Source organism: Emydura macquarii, unplaced genomic scaffold (genome assembly GCF_026122565.2).
Source record: "Emydura macquarii macquarii isolate MOO-44397 ecotype Brisbane River unplaced genomic scaffold, CSIRO-AGI_Emac_v2 contig_2473, whole genome shotgun sequence".
Taxonomy (NCBI): Eukaryota; Metazoa; Chordata; order Testudines; family Chelidae; genus Emydura; species Emydura macquarii.
This window is the reverse complement of record NW_027132610.1, coordinates 40252051-40277946: the sequence shown is the minus strand read 5'-3', so window position 1 is coordinate 40277946 and position 25896 is coordinate 40252051. Positions and strand designations below refer to the sequence as shown.

The window sequence follows — 25896 nt, the reverse complement described above, 5'->3', positions numbered from 1 at the left end:
CGGCCATAGATCTCTTCCTCAAATTGGGACTGCAGTTGAACATCCAAAAATCCACTTTGATCCCTGTGCAAAACTTAGAGTTCATAGGGGCATATCTTGATTCAGTAACAGCAAGTGCCTACCTTCTTCTGCACAGGATTGGTGCCTTTTCCAGCATAGTCAACACAATTCAGCTCAGTCCCCAAACTCCGGTCAGTAACTGTCTTCAGTTGCTGGGGCACATGGCAGCCACCACCTTCATCACAAAATATGCTGCTTTCAAGGGTGTCTCAGAACTGTTTATTCACCAAACAGACAGTTTAAATATGCTTCTTTCCATACCTATCACCATAAAGCAATCTCTCAACTCGTGGAAAGACCATCACAACGTGTGTGCAGGAGTTTAATTTACAAGTCCTCGCCCAAGGGTCATCATAATGATGGACGCCTTTCTGCTGCGGTGAGGAGCGCATCTAGACTCACGCGACCCAGGGCAAGTGGGCGTCACAAGAGGCTGTGCTGCTACGCAACCTTCTGGAACTCAGGTTGGACAGATACCCGTCTCCAGTTTTGACCACTTATCGGGGTAAACACATAAAGATTATGACAGACAATATATCATTCATGTTTTACATCAGTTGCTAAGGAGGATCAAGATCCCCCTCTCTCTCTGACAATGTTGTCAAGCTTTGGAATTGGTGCATATGTAATGGATCATCATCACAGCAGCCTATCTTCAGGGGTTCAGAATGTGACCGCATATGCATTGATCAGGCACTTCTTTCAAGATCCCAAGTGGGAAATAGACCCCAGTATATTACACCACATATTCTGTCATAAGATAGAGTAGTTTGCCACAGAAATGTAAACAAGAAATGTACCCACTTCTGCTCAAGGGGCAGACTGGGTCATGATGCTTTCCACCTTCCTTTGTAGTCAACTCTACTGAACTAATTGCCGCTGACTTCCCTAATAACCAAAGTTATGCTCAAAATAAAGACAAAGCCAGAGTCATCCTAATAGTTCCGACCTGGCCCATGCAAATGTGGTTTCCTTACCTGATACCTATCTGTCTGCTTTCCAATCACTCTTCATGCTGCTCAGTCTGCTCTCCCAGGCAGGTAGGAAGATCCTTCACCCCAATCTTGCAGTCTCAATGTATGGTTGGTCGAAGGTTTGTGGGATTAGAGGCAACTGCTTAGAGGATGTAAAAAGAAATCTTTTACACAGCAGGAAACAATTTACTGACTATATGTAGTCTCAGAAATGAACGAGGTTTGTCAGTTGGTGTAACTTCAGGTGTGTTCCTCTGATGACATCATCGCTACTAGATATAATGGAATATATCCTAACTCTAAAAACCTCAGGATGATCAATAAGCTCCATAAGAGTCCACATGGCAACCATCGCGGTTTTCCACCCCCCAATGGAGAGTTATTTTATCTTTGCTCACCCAGCTCCAGCAAGATTCCTCAGAGTGCTTGGAAACCTCTATCTGCCGGTCCAACACCCTACTTCGGTATGGGACCTCAGTCTGGTCCTTAAATGCTTCACAAGACCGCCCTTTGAACCAATGGAAAGTTTAAGTTCCTCTTGAAGCTATGATCTAACATGGTGCAAGAAGTATATAGCTGTAAATAAAACTGAATTTTTTAAAGCTTACTGAGGCCAACTTTTATGCTTAAAGTCAATCACATGTTTGTATGTTGCTCAGATGAGGACATAATGATTTTCAGGTTTAAAAACTGTAATTTGATAATGTCATAAATTTGGGAAAGTAAAATAATATTTAAAAGAAATGTATTAATAAATTTAAGTTTAAAACTATTTGAGATCCAAAGAGCAAAAGTAATGTAAAATATACAAGAGAACGGATGTTTTTATGCTCTGCTACTTACAGCAAATATTTTAAAAATAGCTTTAAAAACTAAAGAGCAACAGGAAAAAGCCTTTTCACAGAATATATTTATTTATTTATTCACTATGATGTAGAAGTTTCTTGCATAAAAATTAATATTAGTTTTAGTGGCAAAGTAACCTGAAAGTTACTAGGAGAGAGGAAACTACTGTGAGAATAGATGGACTGGTTAAAGAACTAGACTAGCATTCAAGAGATCTGGGTTCTGTTCCCAGTTCTGCCACAAATATATCCTGTGACACCTTGGGCAAGTTACTTAGGGCTTGTCTACACTTACCTTGGAAATTCGGCGGCAGTCAACCGGAGTTACGCAAACTATGCATAAAACTTGCGTAACTCCCGTCGACTTGCGTGCTTCTGTTCTGCGCGCCATCTTCACTGCACTGTGCTGACGGAAACCGCGTTCCTGTCGACACAGCGCTATGCCACTTGAAAAGGTGGTCTTAATATGTCAATTTCTGGATCGACTGAGAGGGTCTTCACTGACTGCTCGCTCAGTCAATCCAGATAAGTAGATCTGATGGTGGCGAATTTGCCGCCATCAGTGAAGACATAGCCTTAGTCTGTCGGCTCCTCAGTTCCCCTCTGTAAAATGGGGGTAATAGTATAGTACTTCTTACTTCCCAGAGGCATTGTGAGGTTCAAAGATGCTATGTTGATAGGGGCCATATAGGTAGATAAAGTAGAATGCGCACAAAATAGTAGTGTGAATTTGAAAACCTATACTTCACTTACTATTTGTTTAATTTTTTTTTTTTTTTTTTTAAAGGACATCCAGGAAGCAAACTTCAAAACATCAAGTAGCCGGCTTCTTGCAGCTGTTATGTCAGCCTTGTGTCATACTTCCGTAAAGCTGACCTCTATCTTTCCTATCACTTACGATGGAGAAGTGTTGCTGCGATCCATGGTCAAACAAGTTAGCACTGAGAATGACGCTGCACTGGCCCATCGTTTCCCTCTGTTGGTAGCCCATATGGAAAAACTTAGTCAGGTTAGAAAACATTCTGAAATATTTATTTATTTAATTAGTTTTTTTGTGGCAGCAAATCATTAAAATGGAAAGATAATTTGAGTCTGGTTTATAGGTTTGTAGCTGAGGTTGCCTAGGTGTTTCCATTGTAACGAGCATATTTCAGATGCATTCAACTTTGTCAAATATCTTTTTTTTAGGCTGAAACTTCCCACATTTATTCTCAACTGGAGAGAAAATTAATTTCTGGAAAGTTTGAGCAAAAGTGGCTTAGTTGTTTGAATACATTGGGGAAAAATACACTTTTGCTACTATTAGTTTTACTACATGTTTTTCATTTATAATCTCAGCTTTCTATTGACTTTGCACATCTGATCATATAAGATGAGTAAGACTTAATATATGTGAACATTATTGGTGAGAATGATGGCCTCTAATGAATGATTTCATGTTAGTTTTGGATCATAAATGAGGCAGGGTTGAGTAGTGATTGAGGCTGGTACCTGAGAGATCCCAGTTTAATTCAGGGATTGAAAGTCTGCAGTGAATGAGGTAGGGGACTACACATAAGCAAGGATTAAAAAAAAAAAAAAACCATGAGTACCCAGCCTGCACATTAAATGAAGCAAGGTCCTGCAGCAATAATAGTATGTTTTCCAATGTTGTTTTCCAATTATGTTTTCCAATGTGCATTACTTTGCATTTATCAGCATTGAATTTCATCTGCCATTTTGTTGCCCAGTCATCCACTTTTGTGAGATCCCTTTGTAACTCTTTGCAGTCTGCTTGGGACCTTAATTATCTTGAGTAGTTTTGTGTCATTACAAATTTTGCCACCTCACTTTTTACCCCTTTTTCTAGAGTATTGTAGAGTTTGGTGCAATTTTTAGATTGGGGTTCTTTTTGTAGCTGGTTTGTACATCATACTACTCATGAGCATTGCTAAGTCTGTACTATTTTTAATATCTTTTTTTAAGGAATCAAAATTTAAAACTTGCATCACCATTGTAGTTCTGATAAATGTCACAGTTAATGCAAAAAAACGCAATGATATCAAAAAGGATATATTATATGCAGAGGTATGTTAAGTGCTGCTTATCAGATAAATATGCTAAACATCTTATTTACAGCTCATGCAAAATGTGTGAATGGGCATTTGGTGTCATAAATTTTTTCTTAAGGTTGGATTTTAAAAATTGTCTGAAGTTCTAATTTGAAAGGGTGCTGATACCTCAATTATTGCAGATAATTAATTTCATTACAACCTGATTTGTTTACAGAGATATTGTTTGTCATTTCTAATTTTTCTTTACATACCACAGAATGAGGAAAATATCTCAGGGATGACAAGCTTTCGTGAAGTGCTAGAAAAAATGCTGGTTATTGTTGTATTACCAGTCAGAAACAGCCTTAGACGAGAAAATGAACTCTTCTCTTCACACCTGGTTTCCAATACCTGTGGACTACTTGCGAGTATTGTGAGTGAACTTACAGCTTCTGCACTGGGATCTGAGGTAATGATGATTCTGCAAAATTATCTTTAATATAAGTGTTTTACAATACTTGTAACTTATGAATGTAGTATGTCCTGTGGTTGTACGTAATGTTTCTACCTGTGTGAAAATTTTTACTGGCTCTACTGCTGTTCCTCATTATATGTATTGGAAGGTGCTCTCAAACCACTAAAATATTTTTTTTAATGGTATGATCACTCTGTTATGGAAGTGTTTCTCAGGGTTAACCATTTTGTTATGTCTGAAGAATACAGTGCACCTTCCCCAAAATTAGAGGAATTACTCTTTGTGTACAGAATGAATTTACTGAGAATTTACAAAATACTACTATTCAGGTAGCATTAAAATTAATTAAAATGATTCCGTATTAGAAATATATCACCAAGGGCCAGACCACTTTTATGTCCCAAATGATTATAATAAAACTTCAGAGTTACAAACAGCAGAGTTACGAACTGATTGGTCATCCACGCACCTCATTTGGAATCGAAGTACACAATCTGGCAGCGGCAGAGAACCCCCCCCCCCCCAAAAGCTAACACAATACAGTACTGTGTTAAATGTAAACTACTTTAATAAAAAAAAAAAAGGGCCGGGGGGGGGGGAGGGGGAAGGAAAGCAGCATTTTTCTTCTGCACAGTAAAGTTTCAAAGTTGTATTAAGTCAATGTTCAGTTGTAAACTTTTGAAAACAACCATAACATTGTGTTATGAACATTTCAGAGTTATGAACAACCTCCGTTCTTGAGGCGTTTGTAACTCTGAGATTCTACTGTATCAATGTATGCACAGTGTGGCCAGCCATTTGATAGCATCATCATCAGCTAGGTAGAGAGCCACCATTGAAATAAGTCAGTAGGCACTCAACAAGGATATGTGACGTAATCTGAAGTCGACTGCTGGTCACTAGAAAAACCTTGTTTAAAAAGATTTGCCACAAAGTTGCCCTCTCCTGTTTGAAACTGGTTCAGAGATGAGCACAAGTGCCTTGGCAGATCAAAATTTAGTGGACAGATGGTTAGGTCAGTGATGAGGGAGTGATTAGCGACTATTGTCACTGACCACTTTTGTGCCAACCAGATTCCACTGTCGTACTGTGGTGGCAAAAATCACCATAAAGGGCATCTAGAAGACAGGCAAGCTGGTGGGTGGTTGAAGAGGTCTGCGTACAAAGGCAGGTTGCTATTCTCACGGATCTTGGCTAGCAGCATGACAGACCTTCTTACAGTGAATATAGGGTGGTGGTATGTTACTAAGTATCGATAGCCATGGCAACAGAGTTACCTGTAAAGTCCCGGTAACAGTACACATAGCTTTGTTAAGTTTTACATTGACCAGCCTCAAGTGAGATGAGTGACACCAGATAGGAGCACAGTACTCTGCTGTTAAATAGCAGAGGGCAAGGGCTGAAGTTCTTAAACATCCGGGCACTTGCACCCTACGTTGAACTAACCAGTTTTCTGAGCAGGTTGTTCCAAGTGTTGACTTTGGCTGCTATCTTCCTCAACTGATTGCAGTACGTTAATGACCTGTCCATTGTCACACCAAGGTAAATTGGGGTTTGGATCATGCTGCAGACGTTGGCCATAGAGGAAAACGTTTAACTTGTGGCCTGCCCTTGCATTATGCAGATGAAATGCACTAAAAACCATCTTGGGAAAGCTCAGCTGCAGGTGCCATTGACTATAATAGTCTGCCATGAGCTTCATATTATCATTCAAGACCTTGTCAATTTCTGAGAAGGATTGAGCTTGATATCTGCAGCAGATTTCAACAGCATGGATAAACTTGCGCAAGAGTGTAGCTGGCAGGTCATTAATGTACACAATGAACAGTACTGGTGAAAGAATTGAGACTTGAGGAAGGCCGTTGATCTGACACTTACAAGAGGTACAGCTGTTGCCCATGAATCCTCCTAATTTTTTACTGTCCCTTTTTAACGTGTGATGAGTCAGTGTACCCTGAGAAGAGTCCTGGCCCCCATGTCTATTTCACACATGGTACGCATACTGTCCATGCACCTGAGACCGGAGAAGTTGCAAGTAGTGTCTGTTGTTGCATGTCTGCACCCTGCTGTTCCTCACACTAAGTACTGAGTGTCGAGCCTTACCGAGTCTTTCCTTTCTCAAGCAATAGTGCTCATTGCTGGGTTCCTCCTGCTACTTGCCTGGTCCGAGATACTCAATTCTGGAGTCTTTAATAAGAATTTAAACAATAGTCGTTATTAAGGAAACTATAGGTACTAGAGCAATGTTGATCAAGTTGAGTCACAGTGGGACAACCTGGCCAGCAGACAACTCCAATTCATGGCCAGGAGTTTACAGATTCCATTAACAGTAGAACCTTATTAATAAATCAGGGTTCAGATAACATTTACATGTACTATCATAGAGGTAATCATTGATATGATGGGTTAACTAGTGCCTTTTGAATACCTCATGACTATATGATGGCATTTCCATCGCTATCATTGTTGCCTTTTTTGGCTGCAATGTTATCAGCTCCTCACTTGAGGAGTCCCCTTTGCGTATGCTCCAATCCACAGAGTTCATCCTGTGAGCAGCCTGGCTGACACATTTAAACTGTCACCAACCTTCTTTTCTCCTCCCAGCCATGTCTCAAGTGGCAGTACAGCCTACATTCTACTGCTATTTCCAGTGACTAGGCCTGTCTTAAGATGTCCCTGTCTTTTAAATGATCTTACCTGTCTTTGGCTCGCTAGTCATTGAGGTATTTTCCATATGGTCACAAGTTATTCCAAGTCACTTTTAACAATGATTTAACAAAACCATTTCCATTTCCAGTTTTTTCAGGACAAATCGTAATTTAACATACATTTTCCTGGTCCAGGAAAACATTTAATATCATGAATAATACACAAACAATTTGAATTCCAACCAACAATATGATGGGGTGCAACATTATATTTAGGATCCCAGTAGAAGTAGGTGACCACCCCTGTAGTTGCTTTATATCATCTATGGCACCCTGTTTTTGGGTGACGTCAACTTCTTTTATAATTTTCTTGCTAACAGTTTCCATTTTTATCCTAATGTCCCCCACTTGTTTTTCTACTGATCTTTAATTTGTATAATTGGGGTCATATTTCTCAACTGACCAAATATGTTCTCCGACAGTCCCAAATTCACTTCCTCAAGGTGCTCCTGGAACAATTATGTGATTTCCTTATATAAATCAATGGTGGGTATGATATATTTTTGTTGTCCCACTTTTATTTCCTGAATACTTCACTTAGTACGCTAATATAATATCCACAAATGTGACATTCTCTTTCTCAACTCCTATGTCACTAGGTTTCCTAATATGGAAACACATTTTCTCTTTTCCCAGATAATAAGTTACTTATTCCTGGTGTAAAAATTAAATTACATTCCCCTTGTACATCATTACTTTTTTGGTTTTTGGTGTGCCAGTCTCCATTTTGACAGATCCATCCTAGTTGCATATGTTGACACTCATCACATTATTGTGAATTTAGTTTGTTCAATGGCCCAATGCCATTCTCTAGTGAGATACCACAGTCTAGAACTCAATTTCCAACTGATGTTGATTACAGGATAGACCTGAACTATCTCCCCATTTGTAGAACTCAAGATCCAAATTTTACATCCTTGTGTGGTAGAATTAACATGCCACCATTTTAAATATTTACTCTCATAGACATGTTATAAGCAGCCCACATACATAGTAATCTTGGCCAGTGTTTATTTTCAATGTGAGTGACAATTTCTTTTGTGTCATTGATTATTGCTTGCCCTCTCTATTGATATGCCATAGCCCAGAATGCATTGCTTTTAAGGATACCTAAAGCTTCCACTACCAGTTGTATTTTATTTATCCAAAATTTATTAGAATCAGTCACAGCTCAACTTACTTTAATTCCAAGTTGATTATTTAAAGCTGTAGCCCAGACTTGTTATTTGAGGGCTATTCCTGTCACTTCTGAGGCAACTCCTCATTTATTTTTTAATACCTTTGTTTCTATCCCAGTCAGTATGTTTGTATCAGCTGCAATTGTTCCCAGTGCAATTCCTGTATCTCTTTGCTTTCTTTTAAAATTCATTTCCCCATATCTCGAGTACCCAATGTTGATTGACGATGAATGGTGTACAGTTAGTATAAAGGATTATAACTGAGGCATTTTCAAAGTTAATGTTTATCTTTGTTAAGAACAAGGTAGCATTTAATAAAGCTAAATGCTTCTGGTTCACTTTAATTTGGAATGGGCCAGATTGATTAAAAGTAGGTCTAGTATTTTTAACTTTTTTGACACATCCAGGGCAGTGAAAGGAAGACTGGGTTCTGTATAGATCTCAGTTTCCATAGTGCTGTTTGATTTATAGATTGGGCACAATAGATCGTGTCAGTGTCTGGATGTCAGTGATCCATATCATAATGGGCTGATATCTTGAATTAGGGTCACATCTCACCAACTAATGAAGATTGATTTAAGATCCTTTAGGAATGGTAGACTCCAGGACTTGCCCAAAACACTGTTCAGCCCCCCTTTATACCCAGCACCCCAATATTAATAGTTCCATTGGGTTGTAGTTTACTTTGCATAGCTCCCTGTGACCACACTACATAAGAGGGGAAGGTAGCAGTTCTGTACCCTCCTAATGTTACAAAATGCATAGTTACAGATTTAACTACCCCATGATCCATAGGCACTCAAAAAAGTTGCTCTAATGATTTCACTAACTGGTCCAATGGCCATTTTATTGCCGAAGGTTTCCTTAAATCCTTTTTAAGTTGTTGCTGACCATATGCAGTTCTTATCATTACCAAAATGTTATCAGAAACACTATACATTGTAGAATGGGTAGAAATTAAGTCTTCTGGAACTGGACATTTGAATGGCAAAGTTCCCTGGGTATCCATACTGAAATTTTGTATCTATTCCAAGCTTTTGGCTGTACAGTGGTAAAGTCCAGTAAGTTCACATTTCAATTGAATCCAAAGCTGATGGTCCCTAGCAGAAGCCAATGGTCAAACTATCCCCAACATGGAACCCCCTCAGTGAAGTGTAAACTCATTTTTGTATACCATGTTGGTCTGGATCATGTGGAAGATGATAAATCAGGCATCAACAAGGGTCCCTTTTAAATTCCCAGGTCAACTCTAAGTCTGTGGAAGGACATCAAGTGCAAGTTAAAGATGCCCAACTATCCAAAGGTTGACAGTCATTTATCTGGCCCTATTGTCCAGTCAGTAGCCACCATAGAGACCCAAAAGTCAGCAGGTGCCACATTCTGAAAAAACGCACACAATTCTCCCCCTCCCTCATTTTTTGGTTGCCTGCATTACCATTGTATTTGACCATTGTACTATTTGCGTCCTTGTTTTCAACAATCCACCAGATATAGCAAGGGTCCCAATTCGTCCAAAATTATGTAAAGACCCAACCATGTGGCTCTGGGAAATGGAGAGCAATCATCCCTTTCCTGAAGCATTACTTGAGCACCTACTAGATGTTCAGTAAGGTCTCCTGGAACATCGAACCATTTTTAGTTTGCTTTGCAATTTGCTCATCAGTAAAGGCCTTTTGTACTTGACCAACATGATCAATGGTCTCACCAATCCACTGTTGAGACAGACCTATAATGGTGAGGTTGGCAGGGATTGGGTTAACCATATTCTCCCACATCATCATTGGCCTTCCCATCAAAGCCCTGTGGCACAAATCCTATAGACCTTGCTTCTCTCTCCCTGAACTTCATCAGAATTAGAGGCAGAACTGTATCCTACTTGTCGCCAGCAGAATTAACAGCTTTTTGTGGTTCAATTTTAATAGACCTGTTTTTCTCTCCACATGTCCTGCTGCTTCTGGGTGGTGTGGAATGTGAAGTTTCTGATCAATGTCTAGTAATTGACAAATCTTCCCTCCAAACTACCCCCAGTAGAATCAGTAACTCTTGAGAACCTCCCATCTACAGATGACTTCATATAGCATCTGTTTTGCAGTCTTTGCAATCATACATTTGGTGGGAAGTCCCTCAATCCACCCGATTAAAACTATTTATGCACACAAGCAGATATTTATTACCCCTACTATGTATGGGCAGGAGCACAGTATAACCCACTTGTATTTGTTACCAGGGCCCTTTAGGCGCATGGTGCATAAGAACCCCCCCTCCTTATTCGGTTTGCTGGGCCATGTCTAGCACAGGTCAAACATGAGCATATATGAGCTTCCAGTTCTGTCTTAGTCTGGCCACCATCCCATGTGTTTTTTGTTTTCCATTGCTGCTTTTAATTTTGGATGGACCCCTCCCCACTGCAGAACCAATTTAATAGATTTTTACAGTTATTCCTTGGCACTATCCATAGAGGGTCAGCATCAACTAGTGCACACAAGATATCTTTTTATTGGAATAAGGTGACCCCCTCCCATTTGAGCTGTCCTTCTCTTGCTCTTTGACACAATGGTCCTAATTCCTCATCCTGTTGCTGGATTGCCTGAATTCTCTGAACTTTAGCTTCTGACCCTGTTGCCTGAATATGGATGATTACAGCTATTGGGGTAGCAACCATCCATATAAATTGAGGCTGGGCTGGATTGATATGGCTGCTTCCTTAGCAAGGGTATCTTCTAAACTATTACCTGCCATTAAGATATTTTTCTTTTTCCCATTGGCCTTTATTTTTATTATATCAACTCTCTCAAAATGAGAGGACATATTCTCAATCCATTGTGAGATATTGGTGAATTTGATAGAGCTGCCATCAGTAGCCAAATATATGTTTTGAGCCCACCATGCTAAAAGCAATACCAGTTCTCGAAACACGTAGTCGGAGTCCAAAACTACAGTGAGATGGCTCTCTCCTTGATCAGCTGCCTCTTTTACGTTCCCGCTATGATTGCCATCTCATCAAACTGATCTGATCTCAAGCCACAATTGAATTATATTGTGTTCAAGGTTTTATACCCTATATGTTCTACACCTGAACATCCAGCCATGCATTGTCTGCCTACATAGTCACTATTCCCATCAGCAGTATACCACACCTCTTTCTCCATCCAAACCTTGTCCTGAGCTTTCTCTTTCAAAATTGTGTGTCAGGTATTACAAGGCTGAACGTCACACTCATGTGTCTTGTCCTCCATGATCACTCCAGCCACCCACTGTTTTGGGTTCTTTAAGTTGAAGTGGTTTAATATTTTCAGTAATTAGAGCCAAAATCCACTTTTGTATCTGTTGGTTACTCCTTGGCCAGCAGCCAGGTGTCCCTCAAAGAGGGTTTTGAGTGGAGAGTGATGACTATAGACCAAAACTTCTTGATTGCCTAGAAGGTATCGGTGTTTCATAATAACCCAATAAACTGTTAACACGGTTTTCTTGTACCATCCATATTTCAGCTGTCAGTAGCCGAGAAACACCCCCCTCAGACACCTAATCCCGACACCCCGCTCCCCTCCCCCACTGCTGAGTAATAACAATACCAATGGTGTTGGATGTACTGATCGGGTATAAATAAAAGAGCTTATGCACATCAGGTCTGGCTAAAGTAGGAGCACTGACAGACTGCCTCAGTGTGTTCCATTTTCCGTTCCCAATTAGCACTTCAACCCAAGTGATATGAAGGTTGATCTGTTTCACCATATAAGGGTGTGAAGTCCCTATAGAACCTCGTAATGCCTAAAAATTATTGTAAAGCTCTGCAATCATTAGGGATAGAAAGCAAATAAATTGAATCTAGCCCTATCAGTGGATTTTCCTTCTTAAGTGGTAGTTAGTGCTCAAAAAGATAACCTTGGCTTTTGCTAATTTTGCTTTATCACTATTAATTTTTCTACCAGCCTCCTCACTTAAATGGATAGCCTCACTAAAATCTTCGGTGTTCAGTGGGTGACTACACTAAGATATTGTCTACATACTGGATAAGTTTATTGGTCTTTGTATATCTTTCTATCACTATTTGCATATGGGCATAGAATAACAGCAGGGCTGTCCCTATGTCCCTGAGGTAAAACAATCCACCCCCATTGGACCTCTGCCCACATGAAAGATGATCTGTATTGACATTCTCTTGCTAGTGATAGGTTCCAAAAGTCATTCCCGATATCTAGCACCGAAAACCATTTCATGTCTGGGAAGATCCTAGTAATCATTTCAGGATAAGCAGCCACTACCAGGACCATAGGTTTGTCCAGTTCATTTACCTTGTTGTAGTGAATAGTTAGCCAAAAATTGACCATTAGGTTTCTTAACAGGGCATGCTGAAGAGTTACAGCTAGAGGCTTGTCTTCTGATTATGCCTCTGGCATCATTTTTAAAACTTCTCTCACAGGTAAAATTGCCTCCCTGGGTACTGGATATTGTGGCTGCAAGGGAGGATTCCTTCCCTCAAACAGAATTTCATTATTCGTGCGGCCACAATCCATGTTATTGCTAACCCATGTTTCTGGAAACATTAGAATCGACTCCGTAGCCCATTTCTAGTCAGCCACAGGAGGGTCCATAAGGCCTAAACCTTTAGCTGTTCTCCCAGGGCAATAAATCCTCCATCTCCTGCTTGAAACCGCCACAACTCTGGTTGGCTATGTCTACAATGAAACCTAAATAGCATGTTAACTCCCAGAATTCCTTCATAGCTATTCATCACCATTTCTCCCTCTCCCTTAACCTTAGTTAATTATAGGCACTTTAAAAGCAATTTTGTGTTGAGGTCAGATGTCCAGTGATCCCTCGTATCTGTCCAAATTTATCTCCTTTCTTGATATGGCCTGTCATGGTAATTGCTACTCCACTGTCTGCCAATATTTCATCGCAGGTCCCCATTACCCTAGTTAGGACAGTGGGTCATCCCCAGGTGTCCATTCCCAATTTACATACTATGGACACTCTGGATTCGGGGGCCTGACCTTCCTAGGTTTGATATGCCATGCCATGCCATGCCAACTGCCATGGTTGAATCGCTTATGGTAGATCCCACTTGCTTAGACCCAACCTTTCTAAAAATCCTTTTTCCTGTCTCTTCCCTTGGAGGCCCATCTTTGAGAGGACCTGTGGGGTCCCGCTCACTCTCCAGTTGTTTTGTTTTTCTGCAGCTGTTTGATGTATTCCCACAATTCTCCAAACCCAATTCACTTCTCTCCTCTATCTGTTCTTTTTCCACCATAGATTCTCTTCTCCTCACACCTTATATGTTCCTCTACCTATGAATCCTCAACTTCTACCTCTGCAAGTTCTTTCATATGTTTCCCTGCTTCAACTTTAAAGAGCTTGACTTCTGCACCTGTGATAGTATTTTACTTGCTTTCCACCAGTGGTTGGCTCGACTGAGCATATCCTTTAGGTTGCTGGGGGTAGAGGTATAATATGTAATATTCCTATGCATCTCTGACAGTGCCTCTAAGACAATGCCCAAAACTGCCTGAATTGCCCTCCCTCATTGATTAGCCTGGGTACTTCTCAGCTTTTGTCAGCTATATGCATGTTCGGCGAAATTGCTAGGGATCTTCTCAGCTAATGGTCGCAATGTGGTCAGTTCTAAATTTAAAGAGGTTTTTCAGTATAATAAGCGTGTCAATCTTCCAGCTGCTTCTCGGGTAGACGCTGTGAACCTGATCATCTGTGACCATAAAGGTGCTGTAGCATGATGGAGCATAATACCCCCAATCCTCATTCATTAGTTGAGCAACCTCCCCCAAATCTGATCTTGTAATCATAGAATCGTAGGACTGGAAGGGACCTCACAATGTCATGTAGTACAGTCTCTTGCACTTACGGCAGGACCAAGCATTTTCTACACCATTCCTGACCAGTGTTTATCTAACCTGCTCTTAATCATTCATCTAGTAAATTTATCCCAACTATCCCGAGGAAGAGGGCCACCCCTCGTTAATAAAAGCTTGGATATCCGCAGTTTTATTGGAACACTGGTATTGTGGTCTGATTCCCATCTGCTTCTGTTCCATGAGCCTTGATCTTTACAGTTCGAGGATACACTTTGATTGGTCCCACTTATCCAGAAGTTCAAATGGAGGAACTGATGGGAGCACAGAATGGCAGGTAGGGAGTAAGTCAAATCCTTCCATCACTCTGGTACTCATTCAGTTGTTCTTGAAGGGATGTCACCTCATTTAAAAGACGATCCCATTCAGCCACTATTTCTTCCTGCTCCTGAACACGTCAGATACCTGTTATTGGCCATTAAAGCATGCATCCTATACACCTCCTTCCCTTCTGTGGCCCCCTCAATTGGTCTTTTAATTTAGCTGCCTCTGCCACAAAGGCATAATTTTCTTGAACTAAGGCTCTAATTCCCAACATAACCTAACCTAATTTGCTTCTTGTCCTGCACGGTATTCATAAGAAACCATTCAATTTCACCCCAATCTGACAAGGAGTGTTGAGGAAACCCAAAAGTACATCCATTCTGATGGACGCACCCATCCAGGGCCCTTTGGACCTCAGAGTGGAGTAACCTGGCCAGCAGATAACTCCAACTCATGGCCAGGAGTTTACAGATTATATCTAATAGTAGAATCTTACTAATCAAGCAGGGTTCAGATAACATTTACATGAACTGTCATACAGATTACCATTGATATGATGGGTTAACAAGTGCCTTTTGAATATCTTGTGATTATATATGGCATTTCAATTGTTATCCAGTATATCCTTTCATGACTGCACCATTAGTACCAGCTCCTTACCTAAGGGTCCCTTTTGCTCATTCTCCAACCCACAAAGTTTATCCAGTGGGCAGCTTGACTGACCTCTTTAAACAGTCACCAACCTTCAGTTCTCCTCCAGCCAGGTCTTGAGTGGCAATGCAGCCTACACCAATGCTATAAGGAGAGGTGTAGACTAACTGCCTCTCCATACATACCTTCTTTCCACTTCATGGCCTGAGTTAGAAGAATCCTCTTTGTCCAAATCTGCTTCAGTCTTCTTATTTGTATATATATATTGTAAATAGTTCTTAGTGTTTTTACAGTTTTTAGTGCTTTTCTAGTAGAATTATTAGTTTGTTTAGAATATTTTTCCCTGCCTTAGGGACCCTCTCCATTTTCTCCTCTTGGAAGAAGGATTGCACACAGAGTTCTGAGGCATAAAAATGGTCTTCCTTGCCTCTGCTTCTTCTCAGTCAGCAGTGACCACCAACACTGCCTTTACTGCCTTAGGGAGGCTCACATTTCCGCCACATGCAACTTTTGCCGTTCCTTCCCTCCCTGAACTTGAGGTGGATAAGAGCTTCACCTTGAGGGAGAACTTCATGGAGAAAGCGATGAGACCCTAATCAGATCCAGACCTCGAGAGACCTCTCCCTCGCTTCCCCACCCCAGTATGCTGTCTGGCCTCAGTCTGCAAGCAGCGCTCTTCTGAGCATGAGCTCCCACGTTTTTCATGAGAGTAATGGGCACTTTCACAAAGGCAGGACCAGAACTCCTCCTAGATCTGCTCCCAAAAGAAGGGGATGCCTCCCTGTCTCCTCCAAATCAGTTCAGTCTTTGTGCTTGGACGCTAAAGACTTGGGCCTGCCTAAACCTTCCAACCACAAGGGTGAGACCAGATCCGTATCTATTTCCTTGAACAATAGGCAGTCTGAAGGGCCTGCAATGCTTTCCTCCCACTTATATAGTCCTGCTGTGTCTGAATAATGTCCAACAATATGATGACCATCGTCTATATAAACAAACTAGGAGGAGCAAAATCTCTTTCTCCCTGTATAGAGGTGGTCCACTTACGGAATCGGTGTATCTGAAACTACACCAAACTTCTGGTGATGTACCTCCTCCTTGCACAAAACTCTGTCAAACAGTTTCAGCAGACACTTCATAGATCACAAGTGGGTGGTGCACAATTCAGTCCTGAACAAAATCTTCAATCCATGGTGAATGCTATCCTGGCACCAGTTTGTTTCCCAGACAGACAAGATATTCAATCTATACTGGTCCAGAGCAGCATTAGGTTGGGATGCCCATCTGCTACCCTGGACAGACCTCCTGAGATATACTTTTCTTCCCATTTCAAAGCTACCTCAGGTTCTGTAGAAGATTCACCATTACAAAGCTTGTCATTTTCATTGCATCTGTCTGGGGCAGGTACTGACAGTCTCTCTCAGTGGTTAGAACTGGGCTGAGGGTATCAGAGACAAGAGTCAGAGCCAGGAGCTAAGAAGGGAACTGCAGGACTGGAGCAGGACAATAGTAGGCAGAGGCATGAATGGATGCAGCTGTGGGCAAAAGCATTGAGTAGTTGGTGACCAGGTGCTGCTGAAGCAGGCCTGCTGGCTCCCTTTAGCCAATCGAATGGACCTGCCAATCAGGCAATCCTATTGCAACTCAGTTGAGCTCATTAATCAGCCTGCAGGCAGGCGTGGCTAGTCCTCAATCCCAGCTGAAGTTGCTCAATCCTGATAGCACCCAAGTAGCCCAGGAAATTCTGGTTTCTGGATCTCCTGTGAATGTCCACCAATTCTCCCATTAGCATCCAGCCCTTCCCAGATCTCCTGATTCAGGAGAATGTTGGGATCAGAGATGACAACCCAGACTATCTCCACATCACAGTCTGGTATTTGGATGGGAGTCAGAGCTAGAATGTTTGTTAGTCCATTCAGACTGTTCTCAACCACAGCAGAAAAGACTCCACCAGAAAATGTTATCTAGCTTAATGGCTAGATGCCTCTAGCTGTGTGCAATAAAATCTCTTGTCTTCAGAGACTGCGGCATCCCTGGTATTCTTTACTACCACCTCACTCTCAAGACAATCAGGCCTTTCTACCAGCGCATTGTGGATCCCTCTAGCAGGAAAATTGCCTTTCTGTTAGCTTGCTGTGGGTCTACCTAGCAGCAATCAATGCCTTCCATCCTTCAGAGAAGGGATATTCTGTTTTTACTCATCTGCTTACAACCAAATTCCTAAAGGGCTTCATTAGGACCTTCCCATCAGTGATGAAGTCCACACCCCTATGACACCTCAATCTTGTACTATCAGTACTTACCAGATTTCCATTTGGACTGTTAGCTACATGTTCAATGTCCCATCTGTCTATGAAGGTTGCCTTTCTCATCCCCATCATATCAGGCAGGAGGATGAGTAAACTGGGAGCTTTCATTGCTGACCTGCAATACACCACATTTCATAAGGAAAAGGTTTCCTTTTGCCTTCACCTGAAATTCATCCCAAAGGTCATCACCAAGTTTCAGATAAATCCATGAATTCGCCTACCAGTGTTCTACCAGAGGAAAGGAGACTTAATTCCTTTGACCTCCGGTGAGCTTTAACAGTTTACCTGCAAAGAATTAAATCAATTAGGAAGTTGCCTAGACTCTTCATCACTATAGAAAGTGATGGGGGCAAGTGCGGTATGCTCAAAGGCACTCAAATTGGATTTCTGGCAGTATCATCCTATACTATCAGTTAGCACATCTTCCTTCTCTAGACATAGTGAGGTCCCATTCCACTAGAGCACAGGCAACATCGTTAGCATCTCTTCAGGAGGTACTTCTATTGGACATTGGTAGGGCAACCCTTGTGTTTCATCCCCAACTTCATGAAGCATTATGCTTTAGTCCACGCTTCTTCTGCAGATGCAGTTATTGGGATAGCAGTATTAGATATCTATGCTGCTTCATCCTTTCACCCCCTCCTAGTTGAATACTGCTTAGCAGTCACCCACATGTGGAATACACGTAGGGATCAGCACTCAAAGAAGAAATGAAGATTACTTACCTGTAACTGGATGGTCTTCAAGATGTGTAGTGTCCCTATCTGTATTCCACTACTCATCCTCCTTCCACTCTGCTTGGGTTTATGTCTGGGTTCATGATAGAGGAGGAACTGGAGAGGCAGTCAGTCCTTAACTTCCCTTGTTACCTCAGTACCAAGCATGAGGTATGCCGTGGCACTGACACACACCAACGGACACTACTTGCAAAGTCTCCAGTTTCATGCACATAGAGAGCATGCATACCATGTGTGGAGTACAGATAGGGACCACGCATCTCGAAGAACCTCCAGTCACAAGTAAGTAATTTCCATTTAGCAGTACAGCAATACTACTTCCTGAATCAGTTTATCAATCTATCTTCCCAGAATTTCACCTTATCCATTCTTAAAACAAAAGCTGCACAAATCAACTGAACTTTTTGACACCTTAAGAATGAATAAAGTGGTTCATTTGATCTGCTACCAGTGACAGAAGTAATACATGCCATATTGTATATCTTTCCTTAAAAAGAAATGTCAAGCTAAATTTGCCATTTTAAAGTTTCTAAAATATTTCCTGCTTAATTTTGTTTAAAAATATTTAGTCATATATTTTAGATAAAAAGATGCAGTTACTATAAATCTTTTTATTTTCAGTTAAAGTAGAAATAAAAATTCTCTTTTATGATGTCTGTAATGTTCCAACACCTGCTTCTTAAATTTATTAAGTTTAAAATATTTATATAATTGAAATAATTTTGTTTTCTTCCTTTAAAACAAAGTATATTCTAATTATTGCTTATATTTATTTCTTTATAGGTTGATGGACTTAACTCCCTTCATTCAGTTAAATCCAGCACAAACCGATTCACTAAAACAAGTCAGGGAAGAAGTTGGAATACTGGTAATGGGTCCCCTGATGCAATCTGTTTCTCTGTGGACAAACCTGGTGTAGTTGTTGTAGGGTTTTCTGTTTATGGAGGAGGAGGAATTCATGAATATGAGCTGGAGGTGTTAGTTGATGATGTAAGTATTGAACTTAAAAAAAAAAAAAAATCCAAACAAAAATATTAAATGTTAAAGTAGTACATGTATATTTATACTCTCCAGGTTATCAGTGCACCAATAAATTGCATTAAAACTTAATTTTAATAGCATTATTCAAAAATAAAATCTTAAAATGCTTTGGACTTAATAAATGTATCTGTAGCACTAAAGCATGGAAAGAGAGAAAGGGTGGTAAAGGGAAGCCATATCCTTTCAACTGAGTTTTGTCAGTGTATAGATTTGTTGTTTCCCAACAGAATATCAGCCCACTTGGGGGGCGCAGGGGTGAGTGGGATGGACCTGAAACAGAATCGTGAGTGCAAGTAAAGTTGTTTCGCGCTCTCCTTGCAAATGTGCTCCTTCAACTATGAGCAAAGCAATAGTTGGCTTATGAAAGCTATCCTCCATCTTTGCCTGCTTTCTCAGTGAACCCTAACATAGCTGGACTTAGAAGAAGCTCACGTGCACAATTGTGAATCTTGTATTCCATGAAAGAGGAAGGATTTTTTTAAATTTATTTTTTTATTACAATGATGTACTGGGACTCAGGAGTTTTGAGTTAATTCCCATATGTGCCACAGACTTCCTGTGTGACCGTAGGCAGGTCACTTACAGCTTTATCCAAAAGAAATGGGAGTCATACAACTGATTTCAATAGGCTTTGATCAGGCCTTTTTAAAGCTCTGTCACTCAGATCACCATATATAAAATGAGGGGTAATATTTCCTTTCACCCTTTGGTTTAGATTCTTAGATGTTCAGGACAGATCTTGTCTCTTACCATGTGTTCTACTAGCTCCTTGCAGAATGGGTCCCTGATATGCTATGCCTCAAGGATCTACTGTACTACTAGTAATTAATTAATTAATCACCCCAAGCTTTTGTTCTTTGCTCTGGTGGCACTCATCTCAGGTTCAAAAGCACATATACTCTGGCCTCTGAATCTATCCATAGATAACCAGTTCTCTCTCCGAGTGATTGCTCATATGCATTCCAATTTAGGTGTGTGCGCGCCTCGTGCACAGATTCCCAGAACCTTTTTCCCTAGCAAGCCCCGCAGGGCCAGCTCAGGCGCCCCCTGGAGTGCCGCGTTCATGTCGCGGTATAAAGGGCGCTGCTGTCCCCACGGGCCCCCAGTTCCTTCTTTCCGCCTCTGACGGTTGCTGTAACTTCTGCCACTTGCCGTTGCAAGCAGCAGTCCCTAGCTATTTGCATCGATTAGAAGATTAGAGATCAGTTGTTTAAAGAAGAACTATTGTTATTCAAAGACAAGGACAGTTAGTTGAAGCCACTGACTTTGTGTTCAAGGGCCCTTAGGGGCTTTTGACCGGAGCCATGCCTGGCTCCGCGGGCTTCAAGAGCTTTTCCCTCTGTGCGAAGCAGTTTCCTGTTAGTGACCCCCACGATCGCTGCCTCCGTTGCCTCGGAGAGCAGCATCGATGAGAGAAATGCAGGATCTGCAAGTCCTTTAAGCCCCACACCCAAAAAGAACGGGATGCGAGGCTGAAGTCACTTCTAATGGAGGCTGCGCTCCGACCGGCGTCTGAGCCGTCCAGGTCACTGGCACCGAGTCTACGCTTGGTGCAGAGCGCACCGCCGGCACCGAATGCGGCACCGAAGGTTTTGGTGCCAAAGAAGATCAAGACTGCCGGCACCATCTCCAGAGACTTCTCCCGGAAGCGAGGAGAAGGAGAGACACTAGCCACGTGCCGTGGAGGTTCCTCCGGCACTGGTGTCTCCTCGTAGGGAGCCTCCCCCGACTCTAAAAGGTGGGGGAGAGCCTCTACAAGGACCGTCGACGCCGGAGGCGTTCGATGCGGCAAGGGCCCTCATGACCTTGCCCACGCCTCTGTCTCCCCCTTGGCCGAGGGGCGCGGGACCGGCGTCTCGGGGCAAACCCGCGCTGGGTGGGCCCCGGTGGGTGGAGGAACCAACGTTCTCAACCCTCACCCAGATGGTCACGGAAGGCGGAGAGCGCATCCTCTCCGAGCTCCGACTCTAGGTCGTCGAGCGCCTCGGCACTGCGGCACCGGGGGCGGTCTAGAGGCACAAAAAGCGGACACTTGGCTGTCAGATTTGACTCCAGTACCACGCAGGAGTCAGACTCGAGCCCTCTCAAGAGCGGAGAGGCGTGGCAAGGCTCGGGACACCCCCTCCAAGACAGCACCGACCGCATCGGTACCGTCCTCTACCGTGGGGGCACCGGCACCGGGGCAGTCGACGCTGCCAGATCCACTGAGGCAGCAGACTTCCCTGATGTGGTCGACGCTGTCCATGCCTCTGACTCCAGGGTTTCCGGCACCGACCCCACCGGTACCGCTACCGACGGCACCGCCTCAGACGGCACCGGCAACACCAGCACCGCTATATGCGGCTCCAAACACGTCGGCACTGTCGTATGCGGCACCGAGCCTGATGGCACTGTCGTATGCGGCACCGAGCCTGATGGCACTGTCGTATGCGGCACCGAGCCTGATGGCACTGTTGTATGCGGCACCGAGCCTGATGGCACTGTCGTATGCGGCACCGAGCCTGTCGGCACCGTCGTACGTGTCACCGAATTTGGTGGCACCTTCGTACGTGGCACCGAGCCTATTGGCACCGAGGCAAGCACTTGTCCCGACGGCCTCGACACCGAGCTTTGCGCGGGAAGCAGCGCAACGTCCACGGTCGAGATCCTCGACGCGTAGCCGTAGAAGCTCCTGCTCCCGTGGCGGGAAACGCAGACATAAGCGGTCTGACCGCAGACGAAGAAAATCTACCAGTTCGTCTAGTCGGTCTTCATCCAGGAGGCATCGTAGGCACCGGCGCTACTCTTCCTCCTCTTCATGGAGCCGCTCCCCGCAAAGGCGTCATAAGGGACGGTCTTGGGACTTGGGGCGCCGGGATCACAGGGGGGATGCTGTGCAGTTGCCTGTACCAGGGTGGCAGCAGGGACCTTGGCACTGGCCGTACTGGGGACTGTGGGCAGCTCAGCAGACTCGGGGCGCTGATTCGCTCCACTCCGGGGTGGTGCGGCCTCCCCCTTCACCTTCACAGTTGTCACCACCCATTCCCTCTGATGGGGAATCAGACCCGGAAGAAGGCCCATCTACAGGGCCTCTCCCCTTGTCCTCCTCTTCATCCCCTGATGAAGGAACCTCCAGGGACCATAAGACGCTCCTCTTTGATTTTAGGGCGCACCAAGAACTCCTTAAGCGGGTGGCGAATAACCTAGGGCTACCGCTTAAGGAGATGTCCGAGGAGGACAACCCATTGTTTGGCCCTTCAGGGTCCTCAGGCCCTTCACGGGTGGCCCTCCCCGTTCATGACAGGGTCATGAGTATTGCCAAGGCCCTATGGCAGACTCCTTCCTCTGTCCCCGCAACATCCAAGGGAACAGAGAGAAAATATTACATACCTAAAGAGAATTTTGAATTTCTCTATAGCCACCCGGCTCCTGGGACCCTGGTAGTCGATGCGGCGAATCAAAGGGATCGCCGGGGGAGTACCCCTAAAGATAAGGAGGGGAGGAAATTGGATTTGTTTGGCCGCAAGGTGTATTCCACGGGGGCACTTCAATTGAGAGTGGCTAACCACCAGGCCCTCTTGGGCAAATATAACCAGAATTTATGTGCCTCACCACAGCAGTTGGTTGCTGCCCTTCCCCCGGACCAGGCAGCAGACTTGGCCACAGTGGCACAGGAAGGAGAGGCCGTGGCCCAGGCAGCTTTACAGGCGGCCAGTGATGCGGCCGACACCACCAGCAGGGCGATGGCTTCGGCCATAGTTATGCGCTGCTGTTCTTGGCTACAGGCGTCGGGGTTGTCAGTGGAGGTCCAACAGGCCATTCAGGACCTCCCCTTTGAGGGATCCGCCCTCTTTTCGGAGAGGACAGATGAGAAGTTGCATGCCCTCAAAGATTCCAGGTCCACCTTGAGGACCCTAGGGCTGTACACCCCTCAAGCAGCAAGATGCCAGTCTCGCCCACAGCCTCAGCGCCAGCCACCTCCCCCGCCCAGGCCAGCCCCTAGACCCACTCAGCAGAGGAGGGGACGGGACTGCTTTCGAGGGCCTAACCGCTGGGATCAGCGAGGCTCCTCTGCGCGGGCGCAGCAGGGCGGAAAAACTGGCGGCGCGAATGGTAATAAATGCTTTTGACAGCGATTGTGAGGGTGGCGCTTTTTCCTTCCCCCTGGGTCATAACCAACCCTTCGCGAATAGGCTTCGGCCATTCTATCATGCTTGGGAGGCAATCACGACGGACCATTGGGTCCTGGGAGTCGTCCTCAGGGGATACGCCCTGCAGTTTACAGCTTCTCCTCCGGAGTCTCCTCCTACCCTGTCAGATATGGGGGACCCCGCACACAAACAGCTCCTATTACAGGAGGTCCACACTCTCCTGGAGCTTGGTGTGGTAGAGGAGGTTCCGCAGATGGAAAGGAGAAGGGGTTTTTACTCTAGATACTTCCTGATCCCCAAGGCCAGGGGGGGTCTGAGACCGATCTTGGACCTCCGTCGTCTGAATAAGTATATCAGACGGACTAGGTTCCGCATGGTATCCCTTGCCTCCATAATCCCGGCCCTAGACCCAGGGGACTGGTATGCTGCCCTCGATTTAAAGGATGCTTATTTCCATATCTCCATTTTGCCAGGACATAGGAGATTCTTGAGATTCAGGGTACAGGGAGGCCACTACCAATTCGCGGCACTACCCTTTGGCCTGTCCTCAGCTCCAAGAGTCTTCACTAAGTGTATGGCGGTAGTGGCGGCCCACTTACGCCGTAAAGGGGTTCAAATCTTCCCTTACCTGGATGACTGGCTCATCAAGGGTAGATCGTGTGAGCCAGGTGCAGCACAGCCTGGAGCTGGTTTGCGCCGCATGCACCAGACTGGGCCTGCTCATTAATGAGCAGAAGTCCACACTCGCCCCTGTGCAGCATATAGACTTTATAGGGGCCTCCCTGGATGCCATACAGGCCAGAGCGTTCCTACCTCAGCCGCGTTTTGAGGCAGTGGGATCCCTGACATAGACTTACAAACGTCTCCCATGATGACAGCCAGACGCTGTTTACGGCTGTTGGGGCATATGGCAGCCTCCACATACGTGGTGAGACTGGCCCGCCTTAAGCTAAGGCCCTTGCAAGCATGGCTAGCGTCTATCTATGCACCCTCTAGACACTCACTGACTAAGGTGGTCACGGTTCCCCCACAGGTGCTGTCCTCCCTCAATTGGTGGAGGGACCCGAGAGAGGTGCTCAAGGGAGTTCCGTTCAGAGACCTGACTCCATCCATGACCCTTATCACAGACGCCTCGGATATGGGATGGGGAGCCCACATCAGCGGAGGCCTGAGTACCCAATGGTTATGGTCATCGGAGGAGAGAGCTCTACATATCAACGTCCGAGAGCTCAGAGCAGTCCAGTTGGCCTGCAAAATCTTCCTCAGATTCCTGAGGGGCGAGGGGGTTCGGGTCCTCACGGACAATACAGCAGCCATGTTCTACATGAACAGGCAGGGGGGAACGCGCTCCTCGGCCCTGTGCCAGGAGGCTATGAGTCTGGGAATTCGCAGTGAGACACGATTTTCATATCTTTGCCTCTCACCTCCCGGGGATCAGGAACGACGAGGCAGACCGCTTAAGCAGGTCGTTTTCTCCCCGGCAAGAGTGGTTGCTTCACCACGAGGTAGCAACTTCAATCTTCCGTGTGTGGGGCACTCCCCTTCTGGACCTCTTTGCATCCTCACGCAACAAGAAGTGCCTGAGATACTGCTCACTCAGAGGTCGCGAGCTGGGCTCCCTGTCCGACGCGTTCTTAATAGAATGATATACGCCTTTCCCCCCATTCCTCTCCTCCCTCAAGTCCTACTCAAGATCAAGAGGGACAAGGCGGAGGTCATCTTGATTGCCCCAGTGTGGCCGAGGCAGTTCTGGTACAGTACACTGCTCGACCTTTCCATTGCTACGCCGATCACACTCCCCACCCGGTACGACCTGCTCTCCCAGGACCAGGGGCGCCTTCTGCACCCGGACCTGGACTCCCTCCATCTGACAGCTTGGAGACTCTCTGGCTAACGGAGGGTGAAAGGGCCTGTTCCTTGCAGGTCCAACAGATTCTACTTGGTAGTAGAAAACCCTCCATGCAGGTTACATACCGGGCGAAGTGGAGGCGCTTTATGACTTGGGCGGAGACCAGGGGTGTTATTCCTACCTGCTCTCCCATACAGGTGATTCTAGAATACCTTCCAAGTCTTAAACTCCAAGGCCTGGCCTTGGCCTCTTTGAAGGTACACCTGGTGGCTATTTCGGCTTTTCACCAGCCGATGGAGGGACGGTCGTTGTTTTCCCACCCCATATCAGTTAGATTCCTGAAAGGGGTGGAGACAGTGTTTCCACAGGTTCGAGACCCTGTCTCCCCTGGGATTTAAACCTGGTCCTCACCATGTTGACAGGACCCCCCTTTGAGCCCATGGCTACTTGCTCCCTGCTCCTCCTCTCCTGGAAGGTAGCATTCCTGGTGGCCATCACTTCCGCCAGGAGGGTCTCTGAGTTAAGAGCACTAACTTCAGAGCCCCCCTATACTGTTTTTATAAGGATAAGGTCAGGATGAGGCCCCACCCAGCCTTCCTTCCCAAGGTGGTGTCCCAATTCCGCTGTAAGCAAGATATTTTCCTCCCTGTGTTTTTCCTGAAACCACATGGTTCGGTCGAGAAACGGAGATGGCATTCGTTGGATGTCAGGCGGGCCCTGGCACACTACGTGGAGAGAACCAGACCCTTCCGTAAATCGACACAGCTGTTTGTAGCAG

General features: G+C 44.6%; 1 protein-coding gene across 7 annotated transcripts in view; it reads left to right on the top strand.

Annotated features, from left to right (window-relative positions):
• Positions 1-25896, top strand: part of MYCBP2 (MYC binding protein 2) — a 477832-nt gene that overhangs the window by 225823 nt on the left and 226113 nt on the right. For all 7 annotated transcript variants that reach the window (XM_067563270.1, XM_067563273.1, XM_067563271.1 and 4 more), the window contains 3 exons: positions 2667-2888; positions 4190-4381; positions 18882-19088. In XM_067563270.1, the coding sequence (XP_067419371.1) occupies positions 2667-2888; positions 4190-4381; positions 18882-19088 (621 nt within the window). The remainder of the gene's footprint in view (positions 1-2666; positions 2889-4189; positions 4382-18881; positions 19089-25896) is intronic.